General features: G+C 41.2%; 1 protein-coding gene across 1 annotated transcript in view; it reads right to left on the bottom strand.

The window, feature by feature from the left end:
- erf (Ets2 repressor factor) overlaps positions 1–19,265 on the bottom strand; it is a 42,641-nt gene extending 23,376 nt beyond the window's left edge. The window contains exon 1 of the mRNA XM_065470375.1: positions 18,601–19,265. Within this exon, the coding sequence (XP_065326447.1) occupies positions 18,601–18,622 (22 nt within the window). The 5' untranslated portion in view covers positions 18,623–19,265. The remainder of the gene's footprint in view (positions 1–18,600) is intronic.
- Between the last annotated feature and the right edge of the window lie 635 nt (positions 19,266–19,900).

Raw genomic sequence — 19,900 nt, 5'->3', positions numbered from 1 at the left:
CAACACTGTAAACCATTTAGCTGTGACGAGCGCCTGGCTACCTGACTGCTTCACTGAAGATCTCTTCCTGAGGTTATTGTGGAATTTGGAAGGAAATCTTGAATATCTGCGAATAGCAGTGAGTTACAAATGGAGAATGAAACATTGTGCTGTCAGAAGGAAAGTCAGCTGATCTTAAGCCCAACAAACTGGCAAGCATCACATTCAGGAAGTTGCTTTGCTGATTAATAACATCAAACTGAGCGGTCAGCTGGCAAAACGTACAAATAACCTGCCCTTTAGCATGAATGCTTTGCTGGTAAACCACAGAAAAGAAGAAGTAATGTGCCTCGTCGAGTGTCATCAAGCCAGATCAGATGGGTCTTGCTTTCATTTCGGGGAGAGGGGATTGAGGGATCGAAAGAAGAGGAAACTGAACATGCAACAAAAGTGAATCCCTATTAACTAATCAAAACAGATTAAATTAATCTCATTGAAATGTCCTCTACAAGTAAATGTAAAGTATTTACATTTGGACAAATCCATGTAAATTAGGTGAGTTATACAAATAAATATATAAATAAATAAAATGCCCATTTCGCTAATTTTAGATAAATATATTATTTTACTAAAGCTAAAATTCACAATTAAACCACAGTCTTATTTCCCAGCTGTTCCACATACACTTACAACACTGAGTCATCTTACTTACTTAACAGAAGTCTGAATTTTCCTGTTATTTTAGGTCATCTGATTAACAAAAATGTGACTGATGATAAGCTGATGCTTAAAACAATTAAAAAAAATAATAATAGTTTTATTACAATTACGGTAATTTTTCTTTGGGGGAAGGCCAACATTTATTGAATGCAGGAAAAACCCTTGACCTTTACTTCATTTGAAATCCAGTGTGATTGTGGTGTACTGAAAGTACAAAGTTACATTACTTTTGAAATGCTTATGAACCTGACTGCTTAACCACTTATAAAACGTATATGTGAAGCGATCGATGGAGGCCACAGTGGAGCTGGAGTCACTTGCAGACTGGTGGTGGTGTTACTGAAGGGAATTTAGTGCAGTGGAGGGAGAGAGAAGATAAATATCTGTTTAAAATTTGGCTTCTGTGTTGTGGTTTGGTCACCAGACTACTTTCATTTTCCTCCAACACACAAACGCGCGCGCACACAGAGCGCGGCAAGGCCAACAGCACAAATCTGGTGACTTTAGCTATTGGACTCAGCCATGTGTGTACATTAGTGTGCATGCATCCATGCACACAACCGCACACATACACGTGTCACCGCAGCCCAGAATAGGTCTGCAGCTCCAAATTCAAGGAGCCGGATGAGTGACTCATTCTCGTAGTCCCTGCCAGTCAAACTCCATCTCCTCCTTTCACAGCCCCAACCACCCCCTTTCCCTTTCAGCATCTTTCCATACAGACAGGGAGGCTCCACTGCTGATTACAACAATGCTAAAGGTTTATTTAATGGATGCGACAAAAAGAAAATAAAGCAATGAAGAATCAACAAACTGCTCCTCTCTGATTTTCCATCTGAAATAAACATATTAATATCCCTAAAGCCATAAAACCTTGCGGCGTAGACAATGATGCCAAGAGCTAATCAGATACGATTGTGCATGTCTGGAAAATTATTAACACCTGTAGTTCAAAGCTATACATGTGTCGGCTTCTATAGCGACTTCTTGGGATACATTTTTACTACACTCTTACCGATAAGATGTCAGAGATCCAAGAAATGACAATGATCTAAGCCACACTTGGTTAAGCTCCTTATGTAGATAAGGAAAAACTTCCCTGCCCAAATGAAAAGCTTGTCCTGGACTTACTATACAACAGGTGTCATGCACACCGAGAGAGAGCCGGGAGCAGAAGAAACAGTACTGGACAAATAAATTAAAAACTGAGATTTAAACCAAACTGCACATCAAACCAACCTTCTATCACTCATTAAGTGACTTAGTGAGTCTACTACACGGTCATTCGCATGCTTCTCAGTTTTTTGTGACCGCACGGACTTGTTCGTGGAGAATTTACATTACATCACCAACTAAGCATATGCTCCATGCAGCAGACTTCAAAGCAGTATAACACAAATGACTGCTTGGCTGTCCAGCTGCCCGTGTCTACAACAGTTTTACACCTCAAGTCCGGATATCTACAGGCATCTCCACATAAAGGGTACTTACGTGGGCTACCCAGGTATATTAATCACTGTTCACGACTGTGGAGCTGGCATGTTGGTTAGAATCCAATTCAATAGGAAACACTATCTGATATCAACCCAGCATGGACACCAATTCAATGTCACTTCTTTTTTGTCCCTAAGTGTAAAATTTGCCTAGAGAGCTACCGCCAGATCTCTGTAACATTTATCCAAGCACAAAGAGATATCTGTGCTCAAATACCATTAAAATTGTGATAAAGTAAAACAACAACAGGACTCAGAAGTGCGTGCCACAGCACCTCCATGTAGTTACAGAAATTGAGAGGTAGATGATCGTCCTTCTTGTTGGACTGTCTGATTGCTGCAGCTTTATCTCAGCGCCATGATACGATTGTTGCTGTGAACTGGTGCTATATAAATCAAATTCAGCTGAATTTGTGTTATGATCGACTAGTCAGTGAAGATTAAAAAGTTTTAAATGCAAATAAGACTTTGAGCTACTCTGATAATATTATCACAGGCAGTGACAGTCTGGAGAAAAGCTACCCAATTCACCTCAAACTGCTCCTGAACCTCAGCCACACAAATACAGAAGTTTGCTGAACAGAAAAAGTTCTTCTCCATTTTCTTCGTAACCCGAATATCAACATTTGACATCGATGCCAGACCCAGACTTCAGCGTTGGCTCACATCCTTTATCTACCACTTGTGGCTCATAGTACAGTCAGAGTGACAGTAATTCACTCTGGATGAGTGTGTCCGTGAAATTCTTAAAAAACTCAAAAAACAGCCAGCATGGGACTTTCTACATGTGTGACGTCTGGGAGCGTTAGTCAGCCTTTCCTCATTGGCAGAGTCACCGCAGTCTTAATTCCTCTTTTGCATTAAAGTTGGATCTTCCAGTCTCTAGACAGAGTGGCTCGCTCCCTGTGTAAAAACATTAAAAGACAGAGGCACGACGGCGTCACCGCAGGGAGATGGCAGCCCAAATGAGCACGCCATGCTCACAAGCTTTAGTGAGAAAATTAGAAGAGTGTGTCTGTGTGTGCGTATGTTAATGCAAGCCAGATATCACCCATTTTCATGGCATGTGGGGGGTCCAGGCCCCCTAATAAAGTGCGCATGCTGTGAGTGGGCGAGATGACTGAGTGTCTGTCTGAGAGACTAACTGACTTTTACGTCTGAATAAAACAGAAACCGTCTCATTCATCACTGCCTGTGGCCCCGGGGGTTTCGAGCAACCTTCAGGGACACTGAATGGGTCACATGAGTTACCAGAAGAACAAGGACAGCACTTTCAACCTAATAAATTTAACATGTAAAAATGATACTGTTATTTGATAGTTAATGAGTCAGCATTCTTTCTCATTTAGATCATTCTTTTCATTTGGCTCATTGGTCATATCGTCTGAGGAAACATATACAAATCTTTTAGACTGCCAAGATCTTTAAATAACTGTGCTTTAGGTTACCGAGTTTGTGTGCTGCTGGTGATAAAGCTCAGAAAGAACAAACTTTATAAAAGTTTATGACCTTAACGATGGCACTGGCCCGATCAAATGGAGCCTTTCTTATCACCAATAAAATTTAACGTCTACCTTTGAAACAGAGAACAGGACAAGTCCAACCCTGTGTTCACCTTTAAAGTTTTGGCAGCTAAAAATGCACAAACCTGTTAACTGAACAGAGGTCAAGACGATGTCTGAAATCACTCACGCTTTTATATACTTAACATTAATAACCACAATGGCTCTGAAGATAATCTACTGATAGGAAAAAGTAAAATAAAATCTGTTATCAGGGTGTCTACAGATAAGTTCAATTTAAGACTTCTTAAATACCTCTTGCAAGAAATTTCAGTTTTTACTGGCTTACAATGGGCCTTTGAGGGGTGATCACACATGTAAGCTCAACTGGGCTGGTCTGTGTCATCTTACATAACAGAAGTTTGTTCATTTTCCTGTTATTTATGGCCATTTGATAAATGATAGTGTATATTATGTTCAAGTAAATTAAGCCACTTTTGGTGGATTTTTGTAGAGTCCTGGTGATTTTCCTCTGATGAGAGGCCAAAACCTCTGTGGTGGAAGCCAACAATTATATGTGCAGGTAAAACCCTAAATTTAAAACCAAACTTGAAATGAAAATATAAATCAAAAGGGACAAAAGAAAATAAACCAAACAAAAACAAGTTTTCCAAGTAAACAAATGTTTTAGTTCAAAATGAACCGTGTGGTAAAAAAGTCAAAATATTTGGTTAAGTTTAGGAAAATTATTCCAAAAAATATGAATTTTGTCCCAAATCATATTACTTTGTCCTAAATTTGAAACACTTCCCCCACACAGGGCACTCTGCTACATTATCATTGCCAGATAATGGGTTAGACTGCCAAGAGTAACAGTCATTCTCAAGCCAATAATCACTGAACTTGTCCATTTCCATAAGGCCTTCTTCTTGTGGGTTTCCACCAGTCTATTGGTAGCTCAGTAGTGTACAGAATAAACAGAACCCAATCTAAACCAAAACCTTGGTGGTGGAGGATATTTAAGATTTTTTGATGTGTAGTGGCTGGGATGAGAATTAGGACCAAGTCTAGGGCCATTTTTCCCATCTGGAAAATGGTAACATTGCCCTTTTCAGGTTGGAAAGAACTTGTTGCCCAAGTGAACGTCCTCAAATATGTCAGGGTCTTGTTGATTTTTTTGGGGGGGGGGGGTGCAGAATGGACAGACATGAATAAAATTTTTAATATCCATTAATGTGCATAAATGCAGATGTTGCACTGATCCATTGTGGTGAAGATGAAGAACTTGATTTTCTCGATTTGCAGTTCTGCCCTCATTTATGACCAAGAACAGTGGAAAGTGACAAAGAATGAGATGGCGGATACAAGGGGCGGAAATGAGCCCAGACACCCTTATCTTCAGAGACAGGGTGAGGAACTCAGACATTCGGGAGGGGCTCAGAGTAGAGCCGCTGCTCCTTCACATCAAACGGAGCCAGTTGAGGTGGTTCATGCAGCTCGCTATGATGCCTTCTGGGCACCTCCTCAGTGAGGTGTTTCAGGCATGTACAACTGAGGAGATCCTGATGCACGAGGACACGATGAAGAGATTACGTGTCTTGCGTGACTTTTGAACACCTCAGTGTCCCCTGAGGAGAAGCTGGAGAAGATGGCTGGAGATTGGGAGATAAGGGCAGATAGCTGGTGTCCCCATGACCTCTTCCTCTAAAGGCTGTTTAATCAGCTCACTGATACCACGATACACGCCCATTCTCCCTAAAAATTAAAAAGGCTGAACAGGCTTATTCAAACTTTAATGCTTGGCTTTGTGTGATCTAAATGTAAGAAGGGGATGAAAACAGCAACACTGTGTGCTGGAAATTCTCAGAGACATGACTAAACCTTTTAAAATGTATCCAACCTCAACGTGAGGCTGTTTTCACACCTCTGTTTAGTCTGTTTAAATCAAACTCATTTCCCCCCTGGTCCATTTCGCTTGTGCAGATGTGAACATGGTAATCACACAGGTGCAGACTAAAACAACTGCACCGAGCCCGTTTGAGGAGTTGGTCTCGGTCCAGTTCCAAGCAAAGTCCAGAGCGATCCAGCCTCAGTCTGACACTCAGCATGTTCTTCCTTTATTTAGTTTGGTTGCTCCTGTCCCACACAAATCTGACCAATAAGGACGCTGAATGTGCCACTTGGTTTGTAGTGACGTATTTTGGTTTACTTGGGAGTTTGCTTAGAATTGGTTCTGTGTAAAATAAGCGAAATCACAGAAAAAGCTACAAGTTCACAAACTCAGTGACTGCTTTGGACCAGAATAAATGAACTTAATTAACAAACTAGGTGTGAAAACGACCAAAGACAATTTAATGCTTGAAAGGCTTTTAACAGTAATAAGGTTTTAGCGGCATAGAGAAATTATTGGGAGTTTAGCCAGAGGAAAAGGAAAAAACATTTGTGCACATGCACGTTCTGATCCTGTTGTGCACAGTCAGCCCCAAAGACTCATTGTTAGCAAGGAAAACCGTGATTAAATGCGGCTTTAAAGGGTGATTAAAAGAAGGCGCCCTCTGTTGTGCTTGATCCCAGCAGATTCCGGATAAAAATACAAACAAGCTTCAAGCATGAATGCTAGTGTTACATCAGGCTGCTCAGCCAAACTTTGTTACATGTTTAATGCAGCCAGTAAACTCGGCCCTCCTTCTTCATCCTACATCTTCTCCTCTTCATCGACCTCTCCGTGGTTTGATGTGGCCAGGGGTGAGATGTGTGCTGAAGCCTTTTAGCCCGATATTGTGCGCATTTGAGGCAGGGATGGAGAAAACTGTAGGTATGTTTGTTATAGAGGTTCGGTGAACTTTTGTTATCATCTTAATGTAGGTGAGGGGGAGAGACAGAGCGTGCGTGTTATTTCTCCACTGTGTGGGCGTGTGTGATGTGCAGTACGAACAAAGTTTTCAGGCTATTAGCCTTTAGGCAACACAAACATCATATGTTTTAGGTCACACAGTGGCACATCAAACATCAATACGCCACATACAAATTCCCAGGACAAGTAGCGACAGCCAGGCGAGAGAGAGAAAGCCACGGGATTCCCAACAGACCGATAACTAAAGCAAACACATCAGAAAAGTAAGACTGTGCTCTGCTCGCTCTCCCTTTTCTTTTTGGGCTCACTTTTTTCTCCACTCACCAAAAGATTTCTGGAGTCTGAAGGGGTCAGACACAACCTTAACTTTATGCTGCCAAAATGTTACACCACTCTCCTTTCCGTTGTTTCATCACAAAGCGACACTGCAACGACTGCAATAAACTGGTAAAATCAAAAGCCACTGTCTTTAAACTATAACTTACCATCCTGCTTTTATACTATTTTATACTATTGGTTTTATACTAGACTGTCACCACAAAAGACAAATACTATAAATAGAAATTGCACATAAAAGGGTAAATAACATCTTAGAACTAAAGCAACTAAAAGCCACTGAAATCTAAAATAACTGCTTGTTTCTGAATAAATCCAAGGTTCGTGACAGCAGATAATTGTTGCATAAACCTGTGTTTACTTTAAATGTGGATAAGCCCGGACTAACTGTTGGGCACCTCATTGCACATTTAATGATAATAATTAAAAAGAAAAACCTGCAAAATGCACAGTAGGGGATAAGGATAAGGATGGCTGCCTGTCTTTGCATGTATTTATCACAAACACACTGAATGTGATGAGAAGTATTCGTATACCTACTAAGCCAACATACAGCTAACGCGCTGCTGCCTTTGTCGTGAGTAAAGACGATCCTTTTCATTACATGCCGCTAAGAAATCATTAAAGACCAGCTGGAGGAAACAGTTCCATTCATGCATAAGAAATATGTCCTTCAGACACAGCCAAGAGCCAGCTCAGATGCTTCTTAGCTTGGGATTTAATTAATCTGAACACAGTGACTCTTTTACAAGTAATGATTTCTGTGTTTACTATAAAGACCACAGCCACACTGTCTTTTTGCCATGCACATGCACTCTTGTAAAAGGTGCATGTGCATCTCAAATCAACAATTTTGTGAAGCTGGAAAAGACAAAATGTTTTTAAGATCATCAGACAAAGCATCCCCAATAATCCTTCAGCATGATCAGGGTACTTCTTGGCTTAAAATGGGGCTTCGGGGGTGTCTACAGACGAAAGTTTAACTGGTCTGAACACAGTTATGACAAAGAGTCTCAGCTCCTAACACAAGACTGTGCAATGTGCAGAGAAACAGAGAGAAGAGAGCTGCATGTAGAAGGCTGTCTTGCTTGCAAATTCTACCATTTTTGCTCAGTTTTCTAAATTTCTTCAAATGCCTGCAAAAAACCTGTGAATGCAAATATACTAGTGATGCATTCAGGGGTGGTCAGAAACTTAAAGAGACCACATTTGCTGAGCGGTGTGAGTAAGAAGTGTCCCTTTCTTGAGGTCTTGAATAGTTGATTTGTGAGTATGCCAAACCTCTGAGGTTAGAGCCATGCACAGCTGTTTGAATCAATGTCTGGCTCCTCTGTAATGACCTCAGCAAAGCACCACACAAGAACTCGGGAGTTTTGGAGGTGTTTTTAATAAACATATCCAACAAGCCCGGTTTGTAGGATTAGCACTGGGAAAAGTACCAGGGTTTATATTTGTGAGAATATGAATAAGATTAGCACTGAAGCTGTATAGGTCACACTGTAAATCAGGCAGTGTGGGATAAGGGAAAAAAATAAAAAACCTCAGGTGCTATACCAGCAGGGGCAGGGGGCAGGAAAAGTCTGGCCTGCATCAACCCAAAGTCCAAACACCACAAAACCAGATGGAGTGCTTTCCTCACTGCAACCTGTTGCAGAGTTTTCCCCTCGGTGGCTCTTAAGGTGGTCTGAAAAAGTGTCTCATTTACTTTACATCATTTGACAACTGCTTTATAAATTAGCACTGATTCTTTTCTCTTTTTTTCCTTACTCTAGACTTTCCGCTGGCACCGCAGCTCCAGTGAATGCCACTGCTGGATTTAATACATGTCAATGCTCCCACTTTATTGTAAAATAATAGATGTTGCCACCCACTGTAGGTCACTCTAATTGCTTGAACATAACCTGCCAAGCTACCTCTAACCATGCTTCTTTGTTAAAACAGACTCCCTAAAAAACAGATGGCATCTGGTGGACATTTTTGCTCCAACACCAACTTGGTTGTAACTATTTTACTGGCACCGGTAATGCTGGCAGTATTATACAGAGCCATACAGGACCACACCTAGTCTGTCCCCTTATCCTTTGTGCAGTGTGCAGAAAGCAGACCCACATGTTGGTGGAGACCTACCTCTATCCCTCTGGCCATAAATGACACCAAACCAGCCAGGGAAGCCTCCCATTCCTCCCCCCCAACCACCTCTCATTCTCCACGAACCACAGATGATAGCCATAACACACGGCATGACTCTCCACACCTCTTTAAGTCTAAATGACTCCAGCCAAAACAGCCACTGACAAAACACATCCCTACCTCCTCACCTTCTGTCTTTCTCAGTCTCCAAAAAAGCTTCAAGGGAAAATGATTTGTCTGCACTTATATAGATAAATAGTCATATCACTGCTATAAATATATAAAAGATATCAGCATTTCATTTGGTAACTAGTTGCAAATACTGATTAACCTCTAAGATGACCTATTTTAGCAACAGCACAGTTGATTTGCATTGGTTTAAAATAGTTGGTGTAGAAACATAAAAAAAAAAATTAAATTACTGAACTGTGGAAATTTTAACTCTAAATATGAGAAGCCTAATTATGGAATAATGACCCACACACCGAAACAAAATCAAAGTATATAAAATGCCAAAAGAATAAATGCATGTCTTCAAGTTTATGCAAAAGAGATTCACGGGCGTGTGTGAGAACATGAGTGAAGCCGGAAAGCTTGTATCCTGTCAGGTGCTCCAGCGATAGCTGTCCTGCTACAGAACTCTTTCTTATCTGCTCGGTGAAGTGAATCGTTGGTTCCACTTGACCTGCTTCGTCTTTTCATCTGCCCCACTGGGGGTCAGCTGTCAAGGAGGCAACACAAACTCACTCGATCATAAATGCTTACGGTTACTGAGGCTGACTGAGAGATGAGCACATTCTTTCGAGCAACATGTGATACTATCTGTACAAATGTGCACTGATAAATCAGGAGAAGCACGCACTTTGTCTAAGTCAGGTTAGTGATGAAAGCTCCATAACTCACTGAATGAGACTGTTTTTGGTGGAAGCAGGGGACACATGAAAGCAAAAGGTGCAGCCATGTTTTTTTTTTTTCTCCAAATCAGCTGCCTCTACAGTCAGTTCCTCACTTTGTGGATGGTCTCAACTCCACTATACTGAACAGCAGGCATCTGCTCTGAAGCCTTGATGAGCTTTGTGTAGTAACAGATGAGCCAGGTTCTGGTTAGATAGACTTTCTAGGTTGCAGCGGATCTCCAGAGAAGACCTAGCACTGCTGCCACATGAAGGTCTGTTAGGTGGAGTTAGAGTCCCTCTGACTGACGACAGGACTAGAATATTTTGAGAACAGTTAAATGATATCAAAGATTTCCACAACAGTGACATCATCTCTTTCCCAGTGAAGGAAAAAAAAAAAAAAAAGGTCAAAAAACATCAGTTCATCCAGTGGCCACTGGAGGTCGACTCCCAAAGTGAATCAATCCCCACAGATCCACATTTTGAAATGTCGAACTTTTCACTATTCAAGAAGCATGTTTACAACCTTCTACAAAAGATAGTTTGGTCTCGATGGATAGCTCATAACGCAACCCTTTCTTCAACATATTATTCTTTCTGACTTAAAAATATATATCTGGGGCCAAAATTCGAACACTGAGGATTTATAATGTAGAGTTCAAAACCAGCAGGTGATGTGACAACACTCATCTTTTATACTGTTAATGCAATTAGGAAAAAAAAACAAGGTGGATAACAACTAAATTGGAAACCTTAGATGGGTCACTGGTGACTTGGTGGGTGTTAAGTATATAATATACCAATTAAAGCTAGTCTGTGGCAATCACTGACTGAAATTCTGATATTAATATTAATAGGACAACACTTCAGTGTTTTTCTAAGGTTACAATTTCACATGAAGCTTAAAACTGTCAGGGAAAATAATTGGTGGAGGGCTCCATTTTACAATTCCCTGCAAATACTGAACACACTGTGGCGTCACCTCAAGATATTTTTAGTATAACAGCAGCATCTGACAAAAGAAAAAACAAGTCAGCCAAATAAAATTTCAACATAAACGTCAGATATTAGCATCAGCCTCTCCATCACAGAACAGAAGGCTCTTTCAAATCACACCAGTTCAAAAAGGTTTTTTTAAAAACAAAAAACACACGGAGGAAGAAATGTATCACTGAAGAGAAGAGAACAATTTCTTCTCCGTCAGTAGCCTCAATAAAACATAATACAGAACAGCCCCGGAGGTGCAACAATCATTTATTCATCTCCACAGGAAATGTGTTTGCTTGATTGTTATAGCTTTCCTGCCAGCATGTACAGCCCACAGCTGCACTTTACAACTTCGAGCACCGAACTACAGGTGCTGTTAGAAATCGCATGGGACCTGTGGGAGATCATTACCTGCAGGAGGAAGAATCAAAGGAGGTCCACATGAAGTTTAAAAAAAGAATGAAAATTATCAGTGTTTATAAAAAAAAAAGTCACCTTTATAGCGCAACATTACAAATTGTTGATTCCTAAATGGCTTCGCAGTACAAGAGAATAGATAAGGCTTTTAGACGATAGATTAAGCTGTTACACAACAACCATCACCGAGCCCTTAGGCAAAGCAATTAAAAACCTCCTAAAACTTTAAGCCTGGTTGCTGAGATACATAAAAAAAAAATCTATAAGATTATGCAGACCAATATATTGACTGATGTTGTTTTGTCTGTTTTCTCTCATGTGTACATCCGTAATCATAAAAATGATCGATACAGCCACAATTTATTCACCACTCAGGGCTGGAATTTCGTTTTGGGATTGCAGCTACTGCACAAAATTTAATCGAACCCTGCATTTACGATGAAGTAAATTCACACAATTACGGAGCTCTCATAACGTTCAGACCAAAGTTTGCACCAGCAGTGCTGCAGGGGTGGACTGACATCTGACCTGGATGACACCTGGCATGCTTTTTCTGTGAGGCTTTCTGCTGTATCAGAAATTCTTGCTCTCATACAGAGACAAGCTTCAAAGGTGTGCACTTGGAAGGATACTAGCTAAAAATGTAACTCTACTTTAACTATCACCATCTATTACTATTACCATCATTAAGGCAAGATAAGTCCAAAGACAAGTTTTAGGCTCGAATGCATTTGCAGTTTAAACTTAAAATGGTTAAATGAGATGCTTGATTTGTAAAATATAGGACAGGAAAACAAACAGTGCAACCATGGAGACAAGAGGAAAAAATTCCACTAAAGCAAAGACAGAAAGAGCAGAAAGTACAGCAATGGCATAGTTAAACACAACCTGAGGTAATAGGACAATAAAAATTTATTTCAGGCATGGATGTCTGTCAACGCTCATCTCTCAGACTGTCAGGTTTTCCTGTGTTTGAGCGTTCTGTGTTTGTTTGGCCAGCATGTCCCAGCTCGAGCAACCTGTTGTCTATTATCTACGCTTTGTATGGGTCACTAAAGCCACTGTACATACACACCTCCAGGAAAAGAGGCCCGCCGTAACATCGAGAGATGATCACAGCAAAGCTGACCTGAGCTGCCTCTTGACAGCACACCAGAGAAATGTTGACGTCACTCTGCTGTGGTTTTTCCAGGGTCTGCTTGCCCAGGCTTGGCTCAGCAGTAATCAGGAATGTGATCAGGTCGACTCAAAGGGCGACCCGATCACTCACAGTAACCACATAATGGGAGGAAAATGAGAGAAAGGTACATCCTGTCACACCGGTATTTATGTTTTGGGTGTTTTTTGTAATGCCATTTCTCTCCAAAACATATTCTGCTTTTATTTAGTATCCACAGGAGAGACTGGCATCCAGTTTATTGCCGGATATCAGTCACACAAGAGCAAGTCTTTGCAAGTCAGGCAGAAATCACTTGCAATTATTTAACAGTGAAATTTATTGAACTCTAATATTAAAATGATTGTAAAGCCCATGTCACTGTGGGTTTATTCTGAGAGGGGCAAAAAAACAAAAAAGCCCCAGTTTGCTGTGGCCTTGTGATCCTTGGGAAACCTGCACAGGAAACATAGGGGAGATGGACAGAGAGCTGAAGCAAAGAGCCAGCTGACACTTCCTTCACACGCTGCCATAAGTGAGAGACACTTGGTGATCCAAGGACTAATGCAACTGTAGGCAACTGTTAAAAATCCTTCCACAGGTTCACCCACGTAAAACCATGTGCCTTACTTCTTTCAGCTGAAGCACATTGCAGTGGACGAGGAGTAAGTGACAGAAATCAGAAATCTCATTCACTGAGATTTTGTTTCTTAAAAATGGTGACAAAGACATCTGAAAGTTGGCTGTAATTTAGTTAATTAAAGCACCAATGGTGCCTCTACCACAACATTAAATCATTCAAATGCTAAGAACACATCATAGATGGTCTGATTTCTTACAGTTAAGCAGTAACATGAGTCTTTGACAAGTCAACAGAGTGAATCTCAGAGCTACAGACACAGTTGTTTTTTAAAAGGTAAAAAAGTATTTGGATTTTTTTACTATATGCTCTTGCAAACGTTTCACCATAGAAGCATTCAAGTTTATGACCCTGTCTGTCAAAATGACAAACAATGTCTAGCGCGGCCTCTGACAAATCCCGCAGAGACAGGGCGTCTTAAAACTCAAAGTGCACCACGGCGTCGCTATACATCAGTCGCCAGCTCCTCTTTTCAAACTTTCCCCGAGACAAACAACTGAGCCTCAACTTGTAGTGCAATTGTGCCGCCAGTAATTGTGCTGGTGCCAACAGTATAATTCAGTATAATGGTGAGACAGTAACACGACAGAGTCCTTCCCAAAGGAAACTAACGGCATCGGGTTTTTTTTTAAGCAAAATGAGCCTGTGGTTCATTAGCTCCGGTCTAACCAGTGTTATTAGAGCTATTTCAATCTGCATAAAAAATGTCTAAGTCGTTCTTCCTGTAATTACAACGAGCTGAGTCAACTGCCCACAACCAAATGGTCTTCCTCAAGGGCAATTTGGACACGCTGGTATAAGTCAAACACTCACTTTGTTGTGACCACATTAATGTCAGGTATGGCCGCAGAGTGACAGACATGTGGGCACATATACACACACATTAACACACACACAAACACAAATACACTCAGTCATAAACAGAAGCCCTGCCCTTACCAGACTTAACACCAGCTAATTGCTCATGTATGGCTCCTTTCACTACACATATACACATAAGAGTGTGCAACAAAGCGTGCTGGCCTGCTGGTCCTGGCTGTCTACAGCTGTGACGTCTCAAATGTGGCGTGTTGTTGATATAACGAGTAACACAAGCGGAAAATTGGAGCTGGTGCTGGTGGGGCCAGACTTCAGACTTCCTGATAGGAAGAGAGTGGAGGTTGGCCCATGTATACATTTATATATAGATCATGGCTCCCATCTGGGGCCTTTAATATTGGCATGGGTCTCCTTCATTGGTACAGAAGTGTGCTAGAATGACGCTGTACCGCTTACTCCCCACTCAAGATGAAGAAATAATAGTGATCTGGTTAAAATTCAATCATCAGTGAATCATATTTCATGCAAGAAAACCAATAAAGCAAAATTCAAAAGTCAAAGCTGTCATACTGACATTTAAAGGACTTTGACTTATTAAGCACACCAGCTCCCTAACACATCAAGAAAACGTTCTACCCTGAAAGTTACCAGCACCTTTAAATGACTCAGTGGATTTGAGACAATTTCTCAAGAACTTGAAGAGATTTATTAGATAACATTAAAACATCCTTTTCCACTAGTACCTACTCGCATCTGAGGTGATCCGAAAATGTGACGTCAGACTAGTCATGAGAGCATCTCCACCACAAAATTCAAAACTGCCATTTCTGAAACCCAGCAATGAGCGAAAAGGCTTACAAACAACCAACACTGTCGTCGCTGAGTCTGACAAAAAGCCTTAGACCAAGCAAAAGGTATGCCATTGCCTCAATGTCCTCCATTGTCGTGTCGTTCGTGTCACATACAAATGACGTCATGGGACTTCTGGACGCATTGCTATAATGACCCCACATATGTTGGGTGGCACTCGATCGTAATGGAAATTAGTAGAGTTGCACCAAGCCGATCAGAGTAGGTACTAATGGAAAAGGGCTGTACACGTAAATACGAGGGAGGAAGAATGCAGGTAGAGCACTGAGAAGTGAAAGATTAAAAAAATCAAAATCACTTTTCCATGACTTCAATGGAAAACATCATGAAAGACATGAAACAAGAGTTTCTAGACTTAAGGAGGGAAAAAAATGGGCTAATGCTCTGCTGTTTTGAAACTGTAAAGTCCTGAAGATTGTTTTTTATATATAACAAAACAGTAAGAACACTTTGACTACAAAGCTTGTAGTCAAAGTGTTCTTACTGTTTTGTTTCATGCAGGTGAAAACTATTTCCAATACCAAGAATGTAATTTTTAAGAAAAAGTTAAAAAAAAAAAAAAAAAATAGACAACAACGTTCAGGCTTTCTGTGATAAAAGTCAAATTAATGCATGATAACCCTAAAGGCTGACACACAGCAATGGGGAGAATGTATACAAACTGAAGCTCATAGACTTTATTTACAGGTATGTCTAGGTTCTTCAGACAAGGAAACAACTGTATAGGTGTGCTCTGGTACTTAAACCCATTGTACTACACCCTCTTCCCTCCTCACAAAAAAGAGGTCTTCAGACTAAAATGACCTACATCATATAACAATGCAAACGCTACAGACAGTGTCATTTAAACCCATGATTCACCAGCTTTACTCCAATCCCTAGAAACTAAAGGAAGCCAGCATGAATCAGACCATAAATGCCGAAGAACAGGAACAACTTAAATACAAGTCCAACAACCAGTGTGAACTCCTTTAAGCTGTTTGCAATCTTCAATAAATCATTCAGAAAACAGACAAAGGTAGCTATCTTTTTGCTGAATGGTTCGAACAGTCGTTGGTCCACTTTTTTTGAAATAAAAGGAAATGCAATGTAGCTTCGGTAATCTGATCCTCTGGATAATTAAAGTCTTTAGAGAGGGCTACAATGTTCAGACATCTGAAATAGGCCACATATGCTACTCTAAAAATAAAGTGGTCACTGTTTAAGACTTTTAATTTCAGCACCAAAAAATACATTTCTTGCACCTGTTGAGTATTTTGTGCAGTGGACTGGCTGCTCATTGTGATTACATAAACTTATTTCAGCACGATGTTCACATCCATATAGCTAAAGAGCACCCACTGGGGAAAAAATGTTCACGTTATTCATAACTCTGTGATCCAAGAGTTATCTGAGGGAACAAAGAGATCTGAAAGTCGTATTTCTAATTATGATGTTGTGTTGTGGTGAGGCATTCCCCACTCAAACATCTATTATGGGAGCTGGATCCACGCCTGCCCTCGATTACCACAAAGCACTTTTGACTAAACTGAGTTTAAGAGCACCTAAATGCACAATGGAAGAAAATCATAACCTGTGAATGGAAAATCATAATAATCTCGCTGAAACTAAACATGTCGAAGAAAAATGAAAGGAATTTCAAATAGCAGGGCCTGAGATTTCTGGGTTAAACTCCATTTAAAGTCCCAGCAAAGGTGTTAACCGCACCGGATCAAATTCTCGCATGTGTCAGGGGGTCAGACAGGTTTACTTTCAAAGTGCCCTGCAGGAAACACAGAGCACATTAAACTAAACAATGACACAAAAATATGCAGCACTAACCAGGACAGTTAAAATATCTCAGCTAACAATCACCTCATTCCTATGTAGGGTGACCAGGTGTCCCACTTTAAAAATAAAAAAATAAGTAAAAATAATGTCCTCTCAAGCCCACACATTAAAACAATGTCCCACACAGCATTGATATTTTAGTTTACGTTATATCATGTGCACCTGGGAAATTAGCTGGTATAAGCGATCTTATCTCTTATGAGATTGATGTTTTGTGGAGGATTCCTAACAAATAAAGACTAAAACTAGACTGAAATGTGTGGCTGAAAGAGTTGTGTCGTCTAGATATGCAACAATCCAATATTCAAATCGAATATATCGGCCCAATCCTAACTGACGACGCTAGATTGGTCACTGGAAGCAACTTCCTGATCTGCAGGCTGACCTATTCATTTCAGTTTTGTCTTGTGCTGTGATGAAAAATGTGAAGAGACATTTCTTAATGCCAAACCTGTTACCAGCAATGTTTTTTTGTGTGTTGTTTCTTTACTTAGACATATCAGATTGTCCCTCACACACATTCTCTCTGCCCCACATTTACTGCGTCTGGATCTGGTCACCCTTATCAGTTGCACCCTTAGTTAAGTTCCCAATCCAATCATGTAGTCACTCTTCACATTCCTCTTCATGCTTTGATGTAGTGATAAGTGGAAATGTGGGCTGGCTTCGGCTTAAAACAATCAAAACACCTGGTTAGTAGTTTGCATTTCATCACTTCCTTGAAGTTAAAGTCTGGTCAAAGCTCGGTAAGCTTTGGATTTTAAATGGCTCTACACAGAAATTCCCCTTCTCAATTTCAGTGGCTTCAAACACATTTCAATTCAAAGTTGCTTTATTTTCTCAGCACTGCTCTGTCGGAGCAAGATGGGTCAAAACATGTGGCCCGGGGGGCAACACCAGCCCAGCAAAAGGGCTCAATTTGGCCCACTGTAGAGTGTGAAAATTCACTGTTATTCTTTGTGTGGTCATGCCCACACTAACCACACAGGAGTGAAAGTGTGTAGAAAGTATTTCTAAATATAGACCAACTGTTTGAACCATATACATATATAAACCAACATTGTTATTTAATTCGAAAACTACGTGTGATTTTTTTCCTGTTTCCACTGTGATGTTTTTCCTTTGTTATAGAAAACCCAGAAAATTGATCAGAAATATGTTCTGTTAATTTTAGTTGTGTGGTAAGGGGTCTCTCTCTTTTCCCCCCTGAAACCTCGACTGTGGTGAAGGTCAACATTTCCATTTCTTACACATAAAAAGAGAAAAATCTGAAGGGGTGTTTCTTTAAAATATAGGTTATTATGCGGTATTACTGGTCTGGACCCGGAGATCAAACTGGGCTGCATGTGGCCCACCAACCACAACGAGGTAGTGTCTTTCCTCCACAACAATGCAGATAAACAAACTTATAATTACCGTTGGGAACCTCTTCCAGGCTAGGTGCTGCATGAAAATTGTGGCTGCATCGCTATCAGTGCCAATGCGTGCAGTGTTAATGACCCGTGTAGTCAAACTAACTCATTAAATTTGAAACTGGGTGCACTGTGGCATCAACAATAAACCAAATGCAGAGCTCTTGTTACGGTGAACCTTGGCGCTGACCCCGACTCCTCACCACTGATCCGGAAAATTAGGCTAACTCTTACTGTAAATCTCTCATCTTCATTTTACCTTAAAATTTTTAAGTTTTCAAATAGCTCATTTGGGGATGGTTCGATCCTCTTAGACGTGCAAACAAAACGGTCGTGAGTGTGAGTCTTTCTGGGGTTACTAAAAACAATAACAAGAGGCTCGGATGGGTTCTCTCTAGCGCCATAATTTTGTCACACTTTCCCTGGAGCGGAGAGTTTGTTAGCGTGCTAACCAGCCTTAGCCGCCGAGGCTAAGCGCTGTTGTTTTCATTTGAAGAACAGTAGCGGGTGATAAAAGTTTTTTATTACTATTATTAAGTGTGTTTGGGTGCTCACTCACCCGTGTCCGCCGGGGTTTTCATCTTTGTGGTCGTCTTCGGTGAGCCGCAGCCGCTTCGCTCACTTTCCCCGTCAACTTTTGAGTGTTTGTTGGCTAGCCCTTAGCAAAGTTAGCTAGCGAAGTTAGCAGCGACACCCCCACTCCTTCCTCCGGTGTTGTTCTCACAGGCGGCTTGTTAGAAGGAGCCTGCGCCGATTACAGGCTCCGCTTTCAACTTGAAAACCAGCCGCAAACTTCGCATGGAGTTTAGCGGTATAACGCGACACATCTACGCCTGCCCAGAAACTTTTGCGCCGGAGTATTTGTCGTTCACTTGCGGGGGGTCTGGTGCGGAAAAGTTGCCCCGAGTCTCAGGAGGGGGGGAAATCCAGCCGCCAGGGTCTGAATGGCGCAGGTCAAAGTTTGGAGGAGCCGTGCTGCTCAGAGCTGGAGCAACGGAATGTGACGAGTCTAAATGTTCATCCCGTTTGTTGCAGCCATGTCGCATGGTCGATTCCTCCTCCTCACCATCATCATCACCCTCCTCATCCTCAGCGACAGTCCAACAGCGGCGCTTCAGAAGCGAACAAAAGTACCGACTCCTGTTCTTTCTCCTTCCCTCAGACTTTTTCCACTCACTCAGACACTTCGTGCTCTCTCTCTGCCCCCCTTCCTTTGGCGGGGTGTCGTGTTTCGCTCTGCTCCTGCCACACGGGGCCGCCCACGCTGACCCACGGAGGGAGGGAGGGAGGGAGAAACTGAACGCCTACTTTGTGCCGAAGATCGTCTATGTCTTTGGAAGATTACCTTTTCCAGGAAAAGCTGCAAGGTGGGACGAGGCAAAAAAAAAGTCTGCCTGCCAGGGGCGTTTCCATTGTTTTTTTTGTTTAAATGTGGTGGCACAAACTGGATCACATTACTCAACGTGCCATATACCAACTGATGGCCCATCAAAGTAGCACGGAAATAAACTTACGAGAATGATTTTTTCTTAAAAATTATATCCTGACAAGAACATGACTCTCTGCAGTTGGTAGAATACAGCAGTTTGTTTAATGAAAAGAGAAAAGAAGGAGGTCAACGGCAGAGAGAGAGGGCGGAAGGAGACAGCAATAGATGGGTGTGTGAGGACACTTAGATAAAACATAAAACTGTTCTTATATAAACCATCATGCTATCACTTTGGCTGCTTCGTGTTCAAACTAACATCAGGTATTTTAACACCTACTGCTTTAACAACTGCTCATTGTAGTGAATTAGAACAGAAATATTCTGCTATGAAGCACTTTTTACTATAAGCCTCATTCTAACCACAGCTTTT

This window comes from Pelmatolapia mariae, linkage group LG22 (genome assembly GCF_036321145.2).
Source record: "Pelmatolapia mariae isolate MD_Pm_ZW linkage group LG22, Pm_UMD_F_2, whole genome shotgun sequence".
Taxonomy (NCBI): domain Eukaryota; kingdom Metazoa; phylum Chordata; class Actinopteri; order Cichliformes; family Cichlidae; genus Pelmatolapia; species Pelmatolapia mariae.
Note: the sequence above shows the minus strand (reverse complement) of the source record. Positions and strands in the feature narration are given on the sequence as shown.